The sequence below is a fragment of the Stegodyphus dumicola genome, chromosome 10, assembly GCF_044657685.1.
Source record: "Stegodyphus dumicola isolate Sdum_Otavi_A_Nest chromosome 10, ASM4465768v1".
NCBI lineage: Eukaryota > Metazoa > Arthropoda > Arachnida > Araneae > Eresidae > Stegodyphus > Stegodyphus dumicola.
In genome coordinates this window covers 15277418-15294140 of record NC_140777.1, presented here as the reverse complement: position 1 = coordinate 15294140, position 16723 = coordinate 15277418, and the positions used below count along the sequence as shown (strand labels likewise).

General features: G+C 35.8%; 1 protein-coding gene across 5 annotated transcripts in view; it reads right to left on the bottom strand.

Annotated features, from left to right (window-relative positions):
* LOC118182923 (complement factor H-like) overlaps positions 1–16723 on the bottom strand; it is a 159027-nt gene that overhangs the window by 40358 nt on the left and 101946 nt on the right. For all 5 annotated transcript variants that reach the window (XM_085824631.1, XM_085824634.1, XM_085824633.1 and 2 more), the window contains one exon: positions 11559–11711. In XM_085824631.1, coding sequence (XP_085680757.1) covers positions 11559–11711 — 153 coding nt within the window. The remainder of the gene's footprint in view (positions 1–11558; positions 11712–16723) is intronic.

The following is a 16723-nucleotide window of genomic DNA, read 5'->3' as shown; positions in this document are numbered from 1 at the left end:
TTAAAATAATTAACTACGTTTAATATTAACAATAAAGAAAAATAAGCCTATAATATATATATACATGAAAACTATCTACACAATTATTGAAAATAAACGGGAATGAGACTAAAAAGCGACAGCAAAAAATTCGCGCAGGTCTAAGTAAAGATGAGTCAAGCTACTAATAAAATTCCCGCCTAAAAACTACTCCCAAAAAATTCGAGATTCCAATATTAAGGCTTTCATAACACAAAACACACCTCACCCCTCAATACTGCTTTGTTTGAATTCATTCACCCCCCCCCACACACACACACCACCACCAAAACAACGGAAACAGAAAACGTAAACAACGGATGTTCTCTCCTAAGTACAGATGTTCTGATTCGTAACAGCATGAGATCGCAAAAGGCGCAGTGTTCCCGCTAATGGAATACCTGGTTTAATTCAATGATTCTGCGTGTGGTTTTTGTATGAAAGATTAAAAAAAATATAGAACAAATAATTTGGAGTACAGCCAGCAAAATTATGCCTAATTTTTTTCCCAAATAAAATTTTTTATATCATTAAAAAAATTGAGAAAATTACTTGAAAAAAAGTGGATTTTAATAACACGTAATAAATGAAAATTATGTGTCTCCTTGTGATATGCTGCTATCTACTGTTTAAAAAAAAAAAGTTCAAAGTATATTATAAAGGCATTTTTATCTATTTACGGTTGAATTTAAAGGTTTCAGAAGCGATTCAATTTGGGTGTTCCATGTAGTGGAACACTGAGCCGCAAAGGGATACAACGAAAATTCAGTGCCGTGTTAAACTGGGTATACAGGTTGAGGGAAGGTCATTTCCATCATCTCTTTTAATGTACTTTTCATTTCTCAAACATAAAGGCATGTCAGGTAAAATGTTGGTTTCATTTCCTTTTGTTGTAAGATTTTTAATCACACATTTCCTGGGGTGTCTTTCGAGTGGTACACCCTGCATATGACCTAATTTATGCTGACTATTTTTCACTTTTTGCACACAGGGCAGGGCGATGCCCAGGAGCCAGCATCATGATTTCATTAATCAGAAATGTTCACTCAAACCAAAGGCTGTATTTCGAAGCTCTATCCGGCGCGTTGGAGCTGCGCTTTGGGGACAAATGTTCAAAAGACTACAGGAGGCTTCAATTAAAATCCCGTCAACGGAAACACACCACGAGCTCCGCGCAGATGTTGAAAGGCGGTCTCATCTCGCCTTTTCTGAGTGCCCTGCAGTACTTCATCAACAGCATCCATGATCCTGAAATACAGAAGGCTCTACGAATGGCGGATGTCAAAGATTTAAAAAGTGCTCTGGTGCAAGCCATGAAATCGGAGGCAGACCAGCAAGCAACTCGTAGACACCGCCAAACAATCAGAGTTGTTCAAGTTCTGGAACTAGTGAATCCAATAACTGTTCGGCTAGATGCTTTAGCTAGACACCTTAATGCCTAAATACGGAATAGGAGTAATAGCAAACCGACTCTAAAGTGCTGGAACTGCAGTATTGAAGGCCGTATGCGGAGGAATTGCAGAACACCCCAGCCCAGGGATGGGCAAACCTTTTCGGTCGGGTCAAAAATCGAAAAAAAAAAAAAAAAAAAAAAAAAAAAAATGTCTGGCGGGGCAAGATAATTTTTTCTAAAATTTTAAAAACAATATACAAGAATTACAATTTAAATATGTTATTGAGATGAATGAAATTATGATTTCATTCTTAAAAATTCCTTATATTGAAAATATAAGAAATGAGATGTACTGATTCTATGGAACGAGGCTAAATACTCATGTGTCAGTCTACTTCTGAAATTATTCTTTCTAAGCTTCATAGTTGGAAACGCTTGTTCACATATAAAAGATAAAGCAAACATAGCACTGATTGCTCTAGGAAAATTTGTTGGTAATGGAATCATTGGTACTGCTCTTCTTTAGTTCTCCAAAAATGTTAAGTAGGTGAATGTTCACTTCTTGCCAGGGAGCAATACCGAAAAAGTCAAAGCTTTTGGAATGCAGATCATTTAGGTTAAATTCTTCAATCAGTGAGTGAATGCGAAGATCAAAAGGTGGGATACATGAAGGACCGGCATGGTAAAGATGCCAGTACTGATCAGATGTCATGAGTCAGCCAGGGTGTTCGGCCTGTGACATTACTTTATAATGAAGATCAGTGGATGTGAAGGTCAATGGACGCTTGCGTCTGAATTCCAAAGATGGTTCAAAACAGATGACATATAAACTTTGGACTGGAGATGTTCTGAAGGCTCCACAGCAAATCCGTAGGATGGTGGACTGGATCCAATTTCAGGAGCACAGAAGGTCTTGCTGATCCGTAGATAACACAGCCATAGTCAAGTTTGGAACGGATTAAAGCTCTATAAATGCGGAGCATAGAACAACGTTCTGCTCCCTATGAGGTAATGGCCAGGACTTTCAGTATGTTAAGAGCTTTAGCACATTTTTTCTTTAGATTTAGGATATGCGGAAGGAAAGTGAGCTTTCTGTCAAAGATAACTTTTAAGAATTTTGCTTCTGGCTCAACATGGATCAAAGAGCCATCAAGATGCAGCTCTGGATCAGGATGTAGATTTCTTTTGTGACAGAAGTGCACGCAGACTGTCTTCTGGCTAGAAAATTTAAAACCATTGTTGTTGGACCACTTTATGATTCTATTTAGAGCAATTTGTAGTTGTCTCTCAATGTATCTCATATCTTGACCTTGACAATAGATCATCAGATCATCAACATACAGGGAACCATGCACTGTGGGAGGAAGTTTTCTTAAAATTGAATTAATTTTCAAGCTGAAAAGAGTGACACTGAGCACTGAACCTTGTGGTACACCTTCTTGTACAAAGACTTGAGAAAGCAACAAACCAATCTTGACTTGGAAAGTGCGGTCCTTCAAAACGTTTTGAATAAAGATGGGTAGATTACCTCGTAATCCAGTGCTGTAAAGGTCATGAAAAGTTCCATGCCGCCAAATTCTAGCGTACGCCTTTTCCATGTCAAGACTGAAACCACATGATTTCTTTTCACAAATGCATTGCGTACTGCGGTTTCTAAAAACAGGGCATTATCAAGCGAAGATCTTCTCTTACGGAAACCACTTTGGTAAGCCGATATGCAATGATTAGACTCCAGATAGTAGATGAGACAGCGATTAACCATTTTTGCCATAATCTTGCAAAGGCAGTTGAGCGCGATGGCACGATAATTTAAAGGATTTTTCGGGTCCTTGCCGGGTTTTACTATAGGGATAACAAAGGCCCTGCACCAGGCAGTAGGAAAACTTTGCTCCTTCCATATCTTATTATACAGAGCAAGAAGGACCACTAGAGATTCATAGGGCAGGTACTTTATCATCAGATAACTTATGCCATCAGGACCAGGGCAAGTCCTATCAGTGCAAGATATTACATTTCTTAATTCAAACATGGTGAGATCTTTATTATAAGATTCTGCATTAGGATGGGAAAAGTCGATTTGAATTCTTTCCAAGTGCATCTTTGTGGGCAGAAACTCTTTTGAGTAATTGCTACTGCCAGATACAGCAGCAAATGTATCAACTAATGCATCTGCTATTTCTTCTCTAGTGCTAATCAACTTTCCATCTTTTTCTAGAATGGAAAAGGAATAATCATTATACAGTCCAGAGGCTTTGCAGACTCTTTCCCAAACCTGTTTGCTAGACATTGAGGAGGTAATAGTGGACACATAGGGTGCCTATGATTTTTTCTGACTTTGCCGCCTCACTTTTCTTGCATTCGCCTTATGTTTTTTAAAGGCAAGAAGATTTTCCAGTGTAGGATATCGGCGAAAGATACGCCAAGCTTTCTTTTGCTCTCTCGATGTTTTATGACGATCACTGTTCCACCAGGGTTTAGAGAACTTTGGGAACTTTGTCGAGGACTTCGGAATACAGAGTTCAGCTGCTTGTGCAATAGTATGAGATCATTTTTACTGCTGTATTCATGTCCACATCGTTGACCATTTCTTCAGTCAGCACAGCACAAGATTAAAAAAGATCCCAATCAGCTTTATCATAAAGTAAGCGTGGTTGTCTTGAGATCTTTGATTTCCCTGTAATATTTACAATGACTGGGAAGTGGTCACTAACGTAGAGATTCTCCCCTACACTGAAAGAGCAGAAAGGTAGTACAGATGGAGGACAAAACACCAGATCAATTGCATGAAATGTTCTAGTTGACTGATGAAAGTAAGTGTATTCTCCATTATTAAGGAGACAAATAGAGTGATCTTCCATTAATTGTTCGATTTGCCGGCCCCCTGAACAAAATTTATATCATTTGAAGAATTATCTAATCGTTGCCACATGTTCTATTCAAATACTCTAATATATCTAGAATGATGGATAAAAGAAATTAAGCAAACAAAACAAAAAAGAAACATTTTTCAGAGACGAGTCAGTATTTCTCATTCAATCAATTCAGTCCTCTCTTCGCGACAAGGCAAAAATACATAAAAACTCAAAATATGTATATTAAAAATTACAAAGTAAATCTTAAACACTTATTTCCTCAAAAAAATTCCAGAAAGGATTAAGCATGATTTAATTCGCAATAATAAATGAAGGCACTGTCTTTGTTGTTGAGAAGCTTAGTCTCTCTAGATTGGCAACAAATCTAATATTCTGCTGTTTCAAATGTAAACAAATATGTCCGATATGTTATCTAAAAATTACGCTTAACCGCACTTAAACAGCTTTTAAATTGTTGATAATTCTAAAAATATTACTTGCAGATTTCCTAAAGGCATAAAAATCTTAACCGGAAGATAAGAGCAATATAATTCAATCATTCTTAAAGGAAACAATGCACAATTTACAAACATATAGGAGTAAAGAAACTGAGATCACTGATCCGGGTAACAGAGTGATTATATATATAAATATATTTATATACGTTTGGTGCAGCCGATTACAACCATAATACAAGGTGTACATCTACATGTTATAGCAGTCCTATATACAAAATTTCAACGCTCTGAGGCTACTCGTTTTTGAGTTATGCGAGATAAGTACGTACGTGACGCTATGAAAATTCTCTTTAGAATTCATTTTAAAGCAGTTTTGTAATTTTTTTTGGAGGAAAAGAGTCTGTTATTCTGTCCTTACGTACAGATGTCATGCAAACATTGATGGCCTTCAATGAAATTAGCAGTATGATTAGACCGAAAGATCTTAAAATCAAGATTAAAAAGTCTATCAGGAGAGAAAATGGTGATTTTTTACTTAAATTGGGTAGTCGTGAAGAGGTGCAGAGACTTGAGTGTGCTATTGAGAAAAAAGAGAGGCTTAGAAAATTTATGTAACCGAGACGTAGACGTTTTATTAAACCATGTGTTATTGTTTATGGTGTTGGCTCCTCGGTAACGAATGAAAGTATAATAGATGCTTTTAAACGCGATTGTAATTGTAATAATGAATGTGTTAAGTCTTTATTCCTGTTAAAGGATCTAAGGGATCTTCACATAGAGTTTTCTCCACCAATTCGTTGTATCAGGGAGAATTTTTGGAGGAACAGAGACTTTCTTTGGGTTAAAGATCGTACTCAGTGAAATTATTTTTGTGACCTACACAATGTTCTTTGTGTTTATCCTACTGTCATTCAAGAAAGTTTTGTAACTCGAAAGTATGCTGTGCCATATGCACTGGAAATCATTTAGCAGCTTCTTGTGATAGAAAGAGTGAGGGATTCAAATGTATTAACTGTTCTTCTTGTAATGAAAAATTTGGCTTAGATCTTAATGTCTTGCATCATGCAATGGATAAAAACTGTCCAACATATATCAGAGAAGTGAACTTTATTAAGAATTATTTGGATATTGATTATAGTAATTGTATTTGATTTTAAATTGTTTTTAACTTGGATCTATGCATTTTTGTAAATAGACTTATTTTATCTTGTGATTTGCGGTTCTGTTTTCGTGTTTGTATGACTTATCTGTTACTTTTAATATTTATGGTTTTTATACTGAAATTGTTTATTGAAGTATTTATTTTAATGCATGTGATTAGTATTAATTTGAATCATTGTGCCATCGTTGCTGCCCAGCTCTCTGTTATCCAGGAAGTTGTGGGAGTCTTGCCTGATGTCATCTTGCTGCAGGAGCCATATTTAATTAGGGGTAGAGTGGCCTATGTTAATCAAAATTGGAGAGTCGTTGCTTGTTATGGGGGAAGTACTGCCATTATTGTCGTCAATCAAGATACAGATTTTGTTGTAGATTTCGAGACTGACGTTGTTACCAGTATTTCTGCTGTGCTGGGTGATCAAGAATATGGATTGGTGTCTATTTATTTTTCTCCAGCTGAAGATATTTCTATTAATTTGTATAAATTGGAAAATGTTTTAGATACTTATGATAAATTTTTAGTTTTTGGTGATTTTAATTGTAAGCATTTTAGTTGGGGGGCTGGTTATACAGATGCATGTGGGATTTTATTATTTGATTTTATTACATCTAAGAATTTGGTGCTTTTTAATATTCAAGATTTTACCCCAACTTTTTCATCTTCAGTTGGACAGGGTTGGACCGACCTTGTGTTAGGTTCAAGATCATTGGACATTAATGATTATAAGCATGAGTCAAGAAGAATCTCTCAGCAACCACAGATACATTCTCTTTGACATGGAAGGTGTTTGTGTCCAGCATGGGAGTAGAAACTTTATAAGTAGAAGTGTTCCAAAAGTTTACAAATTGTGTAAAAAAGTAAATGTTGTCATTGAGGATTTTATTCAGAAAATAAGAAATGCTACGAAGAAATTGATTGTATAGTCTTTGAAATTGAGACTTATTTGGTTAAAAAGATTGTTACTAAATGAAGGGTTAAAAGAAAAGTTGGTAATAAAATTATTTGGTGGAACATTGGTCTTGAAAGACAAAAGAGAAGAGTACGGGCCTTTAGGAAGAGTTTTCAGGTAAAGAATATTGATGATGTTACTAGATTAACCCCTTGGGTACGGATTTATTTAATAAAATATTTGCATGTAGAACGGATATAATTTTTGGTTGCGATTCATCAATAGCTACTTCACTATCAGCAGTATAGAGATAACAAAATTTATTATTTAGGTAATCCACTATATTTCTAACCTTTCTTATTCTGTCATCTTTATTTTCCTTTTCATTATCCGTAAAATGTAGAAAGCTTGAAATATCAAAAAACCTATCGCGTGCCATAGTGCTGGCAAAAATTGGAGTACTTATTGCATATCTTTTTGACCAATACATATGCATTTTTGGCTTCTTCATTTGCGACATCAAGATGCATAATGCAATATAAGCTTTCATTTCATCAGAACTTACAGAAAACAACCTTCGGTGTTTTATTTTTTGTTTTTGTTACACAACCTTCTTCTTCTATCCCTTGTCTGGCATATCCATTCGTCTTCGGTGTTTTATTTTTTGTTTTTGTTACACAACCTTCTTCTTCTATCCCTTGTCTGGCATATCCATTCGTCTCGTCTACTATAGTGTCCCAAAAATCTTCATTCAAGACTTCTTTCAAAACATCTAAAGGTGTAGGATTATCACCTAGTCTACGCAGGCTTAAAGGATTAATTCCAGATATTTCAGAAAAACATTTTATATCGGCTACATTTTCTTCTTCTTCCTAAATCCATTCCTCTGATACTGGTTCACGAGAAGATTCACTATCACTGCTCGATAGACGTCTTGTGCGTCTTCGAAACCTTGGTTTTATATTACAATTGTCATCATTTTCTGGTTCACGAGAAGATTCACTATCACTGCTCGGTAGACGTCTTGTGCATCTTCGAAACCTTGATATTATATTACAATTGTTATCATTTTCTAGTTCAATATCGTCTTCATCACCTTCGCTTTGTATTTCATTGTAATTGTCAAATTCAGGATCACTAAACAATTCTTCTTTAGATTTCTCAAAGTCACTTTCGCTATCACTATCATAAAATATTTCCTTGTTTTTGACATAATGGGGCAGTGTATCGCAAATAATGTTCACCGAAATAGTCTAATTGCGTCTTCTATTATGACTGATACAAGCTACAACGAAATGAACAGAATTTTGCCTAACCTCAAATAACGTAGACACGTCATCCGCTCCTAGGGAAAACAAGTGAATGACATCTCTCAGACGTCAAATGTACCCAAGAGTTTAATTTTTGGTTTGACGTCTTAGACACGTCATCCGCTCCTAGGGGGAAAAAGTGAATGACGTGTCTCAGACGTCAAATGTACCCAAGGGGTTAAGAAGGAAAATTAGATATAAAAATTTATAAACGTTCTGTTAGAGAAACAAGAAAGAATAGTGAGATTAAATATTTTCTGGATTGTGTGAATCATTTTGATGGTTTCTATAAGACTGCAGCTGGAAAGAGTAGACATAAAGTTATTGTCAAGAGACCGGAGGGCGTTGCTGGAAATTTTGAAGAAGTGAAGAAAGCTCATGCTAAAGTTTATTTTGATTTAGATTATGATTTTTTGTTTGATATTTCGAATATTGATGATTCTAAGTTAAAAGATGGTGATTTTTGTTTTACTCGTGATGAAATTGCTGGAGTGATTCGACGTCTTAGAGACAAAGCTGCACCTGAAATTGACGGCATTCATTCTGTGATTGTTAAGACTTTATTTGATTTATATCCTGATTTTTTCAATACTTTGTATGATGCACGTTTAAAATATGCCATATTTGCAGGCACATGGAAAGATAAGTAAAATCATATTGATTCCTAAGACCGATGGAAAATCAAGGTAAAATGCTTTATTAAAGATATTTGGAAAGGTTCTTGATAAATTGATAACTAATAGGATGATGCATTATATTTTTAAATATAATCCTTTCCATGATAGTCAATATAGTTTTGTTCCTGGTCAAAGTACATATGATGCCCTTTTTCGAGTTATCTCATATATTAGAGAACATAGGGTTAACCAGCACGTTCTTCTTGTCTCTTTTGACATCGCTTCTGCGTTTGATAACGTGGATTGGGTCTCTCTATTGGGGACTCTTCAAGATTTGTATATACCCAGAAATATTTTTTATTTGATTTTGGATTATTTTAAGAGTAGAAGAGTGTATTTTAATTGCTTTTCGGACAGTAAATATGGGTTCACTTTTAAAATTGGTAAAGGCTGTCCGCAGGGTTCCTGCAGCGCTCCTCTGTTATGGAACGTGATTATGAATAAATTGCTTCAATGTGAATTTTCTGGCAAGGTGGAACTTTTTGCTTATCCTGACGACGTCGTTGCATTGTTTAGGGGGGACTCACTTGAAAAACTGGAAAAATTGTTCGATGAGACCTGTGCAATTTTTGATAATTGGAGTAATGGTGAAAAATTGAATTTTAATATGGATAAGACACAGGCTATGTTCTCCTGAGGGGAGCACGTGTGGTGAGACCTCCTCGAATTCGGTATCATAATAGGAGAATTAAATTTACAGAAAATATGAAATATTTAGGTGCTGTGTTGGACTATAAGCTCACTTTTGTTGAACACTTTAAGAACGTGCAGCGAAGAACAGATCACCTTTTACTTGCCTACAGAAGGAACTTTGCGGGCGATATTTTTGCTAAGAGATCTGGTATACTATTGGTTCTATATAAAGCCGTTGTATTACCTATTGTGATGTATGGAATTGGCGCCTGGGGTTCCAGAGCGGGAGAGCTGATGAGGCTCCGGAAGGCTCCAGATGAAGTTGGATTCTATACAGAGAGCTTGGGGTCTTGCAATTACTCGCTGTTTTAGGACAGCCCCATGGAGGTGGTTTGTGTATTGGCCGGACTGCCTCCCCTCTCAGTTTATTACTAATTTTATTACAAGAAATATCTTTTACGTTCTGGAAATATTGATATGATTTGTTTTGATTCTAATATTATTACTAAATATGCTTTTGAAAAATTTAATGTACATTTATTACACCCTGTAAATAGAATCAGTTTTGGGTTTGATAGAGAAATTCCAAAAATTGGAATATATGATATTTATACGGATGGTTCGGGGTTAGGAGGGTGTACTGGAGCTGTTTTTTGCTGTATTTTTCAATGATGTTGAAATTGATTATGGTTTATATAGATTAAATTCTTATAATTCAGTATTTCAAGCGGAATGTATTGCTGTTTTGAAGGCTTTGAAATGGATTAAAATGAATATTAAAACATCTGTTACTATAAATTTGTATACTGATTGTTTTTCTTTGCTCCAGTCGCTCTCTTGCCCCGATAATGTTAACTGTATTATTATGGATATTAAATTTCTGTTGCAATCTATCAGTTCTACGATTTCTTTTCATTGGATTAAAGCCCATGTGGCATTTTTTGGTAATGAGAGGGCTGACTGTCTGGCCAAGGAGGCATGTTTTTCAACTAATGCACCCATTGTGGAAATTTCTGGTTCTAGACAAATTGCCATTATGAGTATGAAGAAATATTATATAAATATATGGAAAGATGTGTGGAAAAGTTCAACAAGGAAAAATAATTTGTTGATTAATATTGAAATTACAGATAAAGTTTTAATCTATGATGACATTGATATGAATCAGATTATCACCAGACATGGTAGGTTTCCTCATTATTTAAAGAGATTTCATGTACAAGATAATGATCTATGTCCAAATTGTAATGTTTTGGGTGATGCCAAACACTTCGTGGTGGATTGCCAATTGACTGATTTTATTAGACGAAGTTTTAGTGATATACATTTTGATTTATTGAATTTTGATTTTAAACATTTGAAATTATATGCAAGAGAATTGATGGCCTTTATTAATGGCAATAGACATGCGATTGGGGTTTTTAGCTAAGTTCGTTTTATTTTCAATGTGTTTATTTTAGGATGTCTTTTTCGTCATATTTTGATGATATGTGTAACTGTATGTCATATTTTCGTTGTGTGTTTTATGTGTGTTTTCCTTCCTTATTTTATGTTATCATTTTTACTAATACAATTTTCTTGATTTAGTTATTTTTAGTTTTCTTTCCTGTTGTGTCGTTAATCCAGCAATTAAAAAAAAAATTATATAGTTGTATGGCAACCTTGCTGGATGTATAATTATTATTTTCTTTAGTTGATTATACTAATATTTTTAGTTCCTCGGAATACCAGGGTTGGTTTCTTGGAACTTTGAATCTTAAGTTAAATGCTGAAGTTGCTTCGTGTATAGTATCTTGGATTAGTTGTTCTTTTTTATTAATCTGGCATTTTAACTTTTGTTGGGGGACTCTCCGGGTCGCTGGCTGCCTTCGCTTGTGGTGTGAATGGGACGCCCCTTTTTGGACCATAAGATCACTTTGTGATCAGGCGGGTTGGGGCGTTCTAGGGGGGAAAAAAACAGATGTCACGCAAAAACATCGTTAAATTGCATTCGATAGCGGTCAAAATGGATATTTTCGTTGAAATATGCTGCCTGAAACTTTTTGCGATTACAATACTTCCTTTCTACTTCGTACAAAGAAGTAAAAAGGGTACCAATACATATCGTCATTTCACTTTGCGTACAATAAAAAACTGTATACACTTACTTAAGAATAATTATTTACTTACAATAAGTATGAGTATTTCCACTTTCTGGAAATGTCCAGGCTGGATATTTGATGGTCCCAATGCATGTTAGTCTCACAGTTACCCCTTGTTTCAACGAAAGGGTTCCATCAGACATCACTTTCAGGTTTCCATCGAAAAAAATAACTGTATCACCTAAAAAGTACGGGATGATTTTTCAGTAGAAAACCAGTTAACTTCTCAAAATTATATAAGAATGTTTAAATGTTCTATTTAGGAAACTACAAGCCTGTTTGCTGTAAAATGCTACACTATTTTACAATTGACAATATATGAAGTCCTTATGTTTCGCCAGCTTCTTTGTTCTATGAATTATTTGTAGTATTTATCGAAGTCTCTTTGCTCAGTGAAATGTTTCTCGAATAATGAATACATGGTTAATAATGTATAAAACAATGTAGTAATTAATAATCTAAGCCTCATGTCCATAACATTGCAAGAAATTTCTCACACAAATTATTTCTTACACAGCTAAAAAAAATTTCCTACGTGGAAACCACATGATTTCCTTTCGTGGCCAAATAAATTACATACACTTTTTGTGATGCATTTCATTTTAACTTATTTCTTCAAATTTCTTTACAGAAATATTTGTCATTCAGTTAATTCAGTTCTCACTTCGCAGCAATGCAAAATTACATAAAAACTCAAAACATCCTCATTGAAATTAGTAAAATACAGAAAAACATAAAATACCAAATGTTATTAGGATAGCTAAAAAAGCAATTTTTACAATTAAAATTAGAGTTTCTGTGCAAAAACATTCAATTCCACCAGCAGGCAAGATGGCAGATTTTTCGGTGCTGCACAAAGCGAAATGTTTATGCTCGGTCATACTCGGCAAAAAGGCACTGAAAGTGCAAAAACCGATTTAATTCAATATTCCACTAAGAGTTTCAAATATAAACAAATGACAGCTTCTTGGGCTTAGTACCATTTAAACAGCTTTTAAATTGTTGATAATTCTACAACAACTGTACGCAGATTAACTAAAGGCATAAAAACCTTAACCGAAACATAACAATATAATTCAATCACTTTTAAAGCAGAAAATGTACAATTTAACATATAAGAATACAAAATCTGAGCTCACTGAGGTCGGGTAACAAAGTGGCCTATATATATATATATATATATACATCTATCAATCTATCGATCTATCCATATCTGCCTGCCTGCCTATACAATGCCTATATATATACAATTATATATACAATTAAAAATATATATATACATATATATAAGTCTGCTTCCAACCTGTAGTATAATAGCTGAATCTATCATTCTAAAAACTATGCTGAGGATAAGAGAATACTGATTCATGAGCAATATAGCTTTAAAAGATACCACTCTACTGTTCACCAACCATACGGAGTAACGGAAATGTTACCTTCTGGACTGCAGAAAAAGCCAGCACAGCAGCGATATTTCTTGATATAGGTAAGGCATTTGACTGCGTTTGGCTCAATGGACTCATATACAAACTAATCAAACTGGGTTTCCCAGATTACATCATAACAACACTTTGTTCTTATCTCTCAGATATATACTTTGCGTTCGCATTAAATACAATCACTCTGATAAACAGAAAGTGTTCGCTGGCGTCCCCCAGGGGGCACCTCTTGCACCTTTCCTCTATAATATTGATGCGAACGATATACCACACACTCAGAATATAACAATTGCTATGTATGCTGATAACTCGGCGAAATCTCCCACAGAATGCATCTATTAGCTCAGCTATCCAACATCTTCAAATTCATATCAATGCACTAGAATCCTGGCTAAACAAGTGGAAAATTAAAATCAATGTTGATAAGACTCAAGCAGGTATCTTCACAAGGAAGAGAATTATACCAGAAAACCTGATATTTTATGATATCACCATTCCCTGGGCCAAGGAAGTTAAGTACCTCGGTGTAATTCTTGATCACCACTTTTCATGGAGCTCCCACACTAAACACATAATTTCGAGAAACTCTAACTCTAGAAAATTAATTAAGTTTCGAGAAAGTAAAATCAGACTCAACCCTTTAATATCTCGAGACAGCGTTTTAGTAATAGACCAGAAATTACTCATTTATAAGGCTATCCTGCGGCCAGTTCTCACTAAGGCCCATATCACACGGCGTTTGTTTCACACGAACAACTGTTTCGGACAATTTTTCTGCCTGGTTTACTATTGAAAGAAAGACGCGCGACTTTTTCCTTCCTTTCCAAAAAAATTGCAGGTTGTTCGTTTTCACCCAATCAGCTATCAGCTTGTTTGTAGTGGGGAACCAGTTAACCCCAAAGCGATTTTGATTGGCTGTTGTGACAAAGCAGAAAAATTGCTCCAAACAGTTGTTCTTCCGAAACAAACCGACGTGTGATAGCAGCCTTATGCAAGTCCAGTCTGGGGCTGTGTCTGGAACACCACTTTACCGGAGACTACAAACACTTCAAAATACTACTCTTAGACAAATCACCAACTGTCCTTGGTACATACGCACAGAAAAGATACACTCAGAATGCAATATGCCACTTATTAAAGACATTATGAAAAAGCTGGCCAAGAAATTCTGCTTAAACTTAGGAAAACCAAATAATCCCACCATCCCTGTATTGGATTATGATATGGATGCTCCAGAAAACAGAAAAAAGGCCTAAAGCCATCCTCAGATCTAATTTTTAAATATAGCTTATGCTAATAGTTTTCCTGTAATCTCTGTAATCTTCTGATTAGTATGTAACCACTAATCTTTATCTAAAACTCTAACAATATTAATTATATATATATATATTAATAAAAATTTCATAAAAAAATCTTAATACTCTGCCTATTAGGCATTATCATATATCAAATTCATCGTCTAAATCAATCCCATAAGGATTCATTATTTACTTAATTGTTAGATTAATTTATTATCATCTTATGCAGGCTACTTAATTTTGCCCCCACCTCCAACCATTGGATTGCCCTTCAAAATTGTATGGAACTGGAAAAAGCCTAGACCCTCCCCCCCTAGCACACTGATGGTCTATCTACCCTTTAAGCTCCTCCTTCGCATCAATTAGATCGACCAAGGAAGGGTTCTATTACGGGGCTCTTAGGCATGTAGCCTTTATCCCCACATCGTCAAAGAATTATCTTTATCGCCAAAAAGAGGGTTCCGCAAAGAGGTAAATTTAGTGCCAAAATGTTAATTTAACAAAAACAGTAACTGCCTTCCACAGCCAAAAAAGGTAAAAACACTGAAGGACTTAATTTAGTAATTTTGGGGTCAAATAAGGCCCAGAATCAATTTGGAGGGGTAACATAATGAATTTTGAAAAGCATCTATGCTTCCTTGATCAATGGTCATGTGGGGTTAACAACACGAGAGCGGAAACACTCGCCAGAAACTTCATGTCGCAAGTGCTTAGGGTCTGGGGGAGGGGAAAAGCGGGAACTCGTTAGGCAAGTTTGAATTAACGAGACACGGCCAGCAATGCCTCTGAGGAGAAACTTTTATAACTATAATAAGATTGCATTAACTTTAAGTGTTATGATAACTAATGAAAAAGCATTAAATTCTCTTAAAGAGATTAAATTTAAATTAAGTAATCCTTGCACCAGAACCCTTTTAAGAAGGGAATAAAGGTGTGCTTAGAGCCTGATAACAACCGCTTATGGTTGAAAGAAATAAGATTGTCCGATTACGGGGACCCTGAGGGAAGCTGTAAGATCAGCCAATTCACTCAGGCGGGAGGGAAGGAAACGAGTGGATTGAAATCTTCGAGGCGCCTCGTCTCCATAGCAACGCCTCTTGGGAAAAGAAAGCGCATTATATGCGTTCTCCAAAATAGCTCTGGATGTCTTTTCTGGCGATGCAATTCCCGGATGATAAATAGGGAGGCTGTGGAGTACGGGGTTTCCGATCGAAGGAAACTTTTGGAAAAAGTTAGCCGAAAGTCGCTGTATAAAGCGATTTATGGGGAGAATTTTGGCTGCATTATGAATGTCCTCGTTCGTAACAAACCAAGGAGCTTTATAAATTTGCCGTAGCATAATGTTCTGAAAAATGTGGATATGTTTCTTGTTCTTGTAATTGCTGCTACGCCCCATACCGGGCTAGTATATGTCAGAATTGGCCTTATCACTGATTTATAGAGCAAAATCCTGTTTTTCGTGGACAGGTCGCTATTTCTAGCAAAAAAAGGCAGTAATTGGGTTTTGACATTGGAAATTGTTTTTTGAATGTGAGGTTGCCAAGTTAATTTTGAATCAAGTATCACTCCTAGATACTTATAGGTAAGAACCCAGGATATTGGTTCTCTGAAGAACTGCAAGTTAGGTAAATTTGGGAAAGTACTTCGGATAAATAAAGTGGCAGCACATTTAGCGACATTAATTTTGATCTTCCACAGTCCGAGTCAGAGCTCTAGACTTGAAAGATAATTCTGCAATGGAGAAATTACCGTGGAGATGTTAGAACGTTGGTTCATGATGGCTGTGTCGTCCGCATATAAAGCTAGATCGACATTAGGTATGTCATTTACGTAGATGTTGAACATTTGAGGTCCGAGCAAACTTCCTTGTGGAACCCCAACACAGATCGGGCGGGGACTTGAGTATTCATGGCGAACTCGCACCCGAAAGGATCTACCTGTCAGGTACGAGTTGGTAGTTTTAATGAGTTGTGCAGAAAAACCAAGCCGCATGAACTTGTAAATAAACCCGTCATGCCAAGTCCTGTCAAAGGCCTTGGCAATGTCAAGATAGACAATTCCAGTTTTCTCTCGTTTACGAAAGCCCTCATGAATGAATTCCACTACACGGAGTAACTGGTAGGCCGGAAGCCAAATTTTTCCGGGATTATTAAATTTCGATCACGGCAGAATTCATTCAGGCGTTTAAGTAAAACAAATTCATATATCTTTGAGAGAGATGATAAGAAGCTAATAGGCCTGTAGTTGACGGGGAAATTTAAATTTTGACCCGGTTTTGGAATAGGAATGACTGCGGCAACTTTCCAACAGTCAGGCAAGTAACACCTTTTAAGCATCAGGTTAATCAAGACCGTAATCCATACAATATACTTAATGGGGAAGTTTTTGATCATACGCATTGCTGGAAATTTTGATAGGGGGTAGCTGTACGTTCCAAAATAAACCGAAAATCGTCC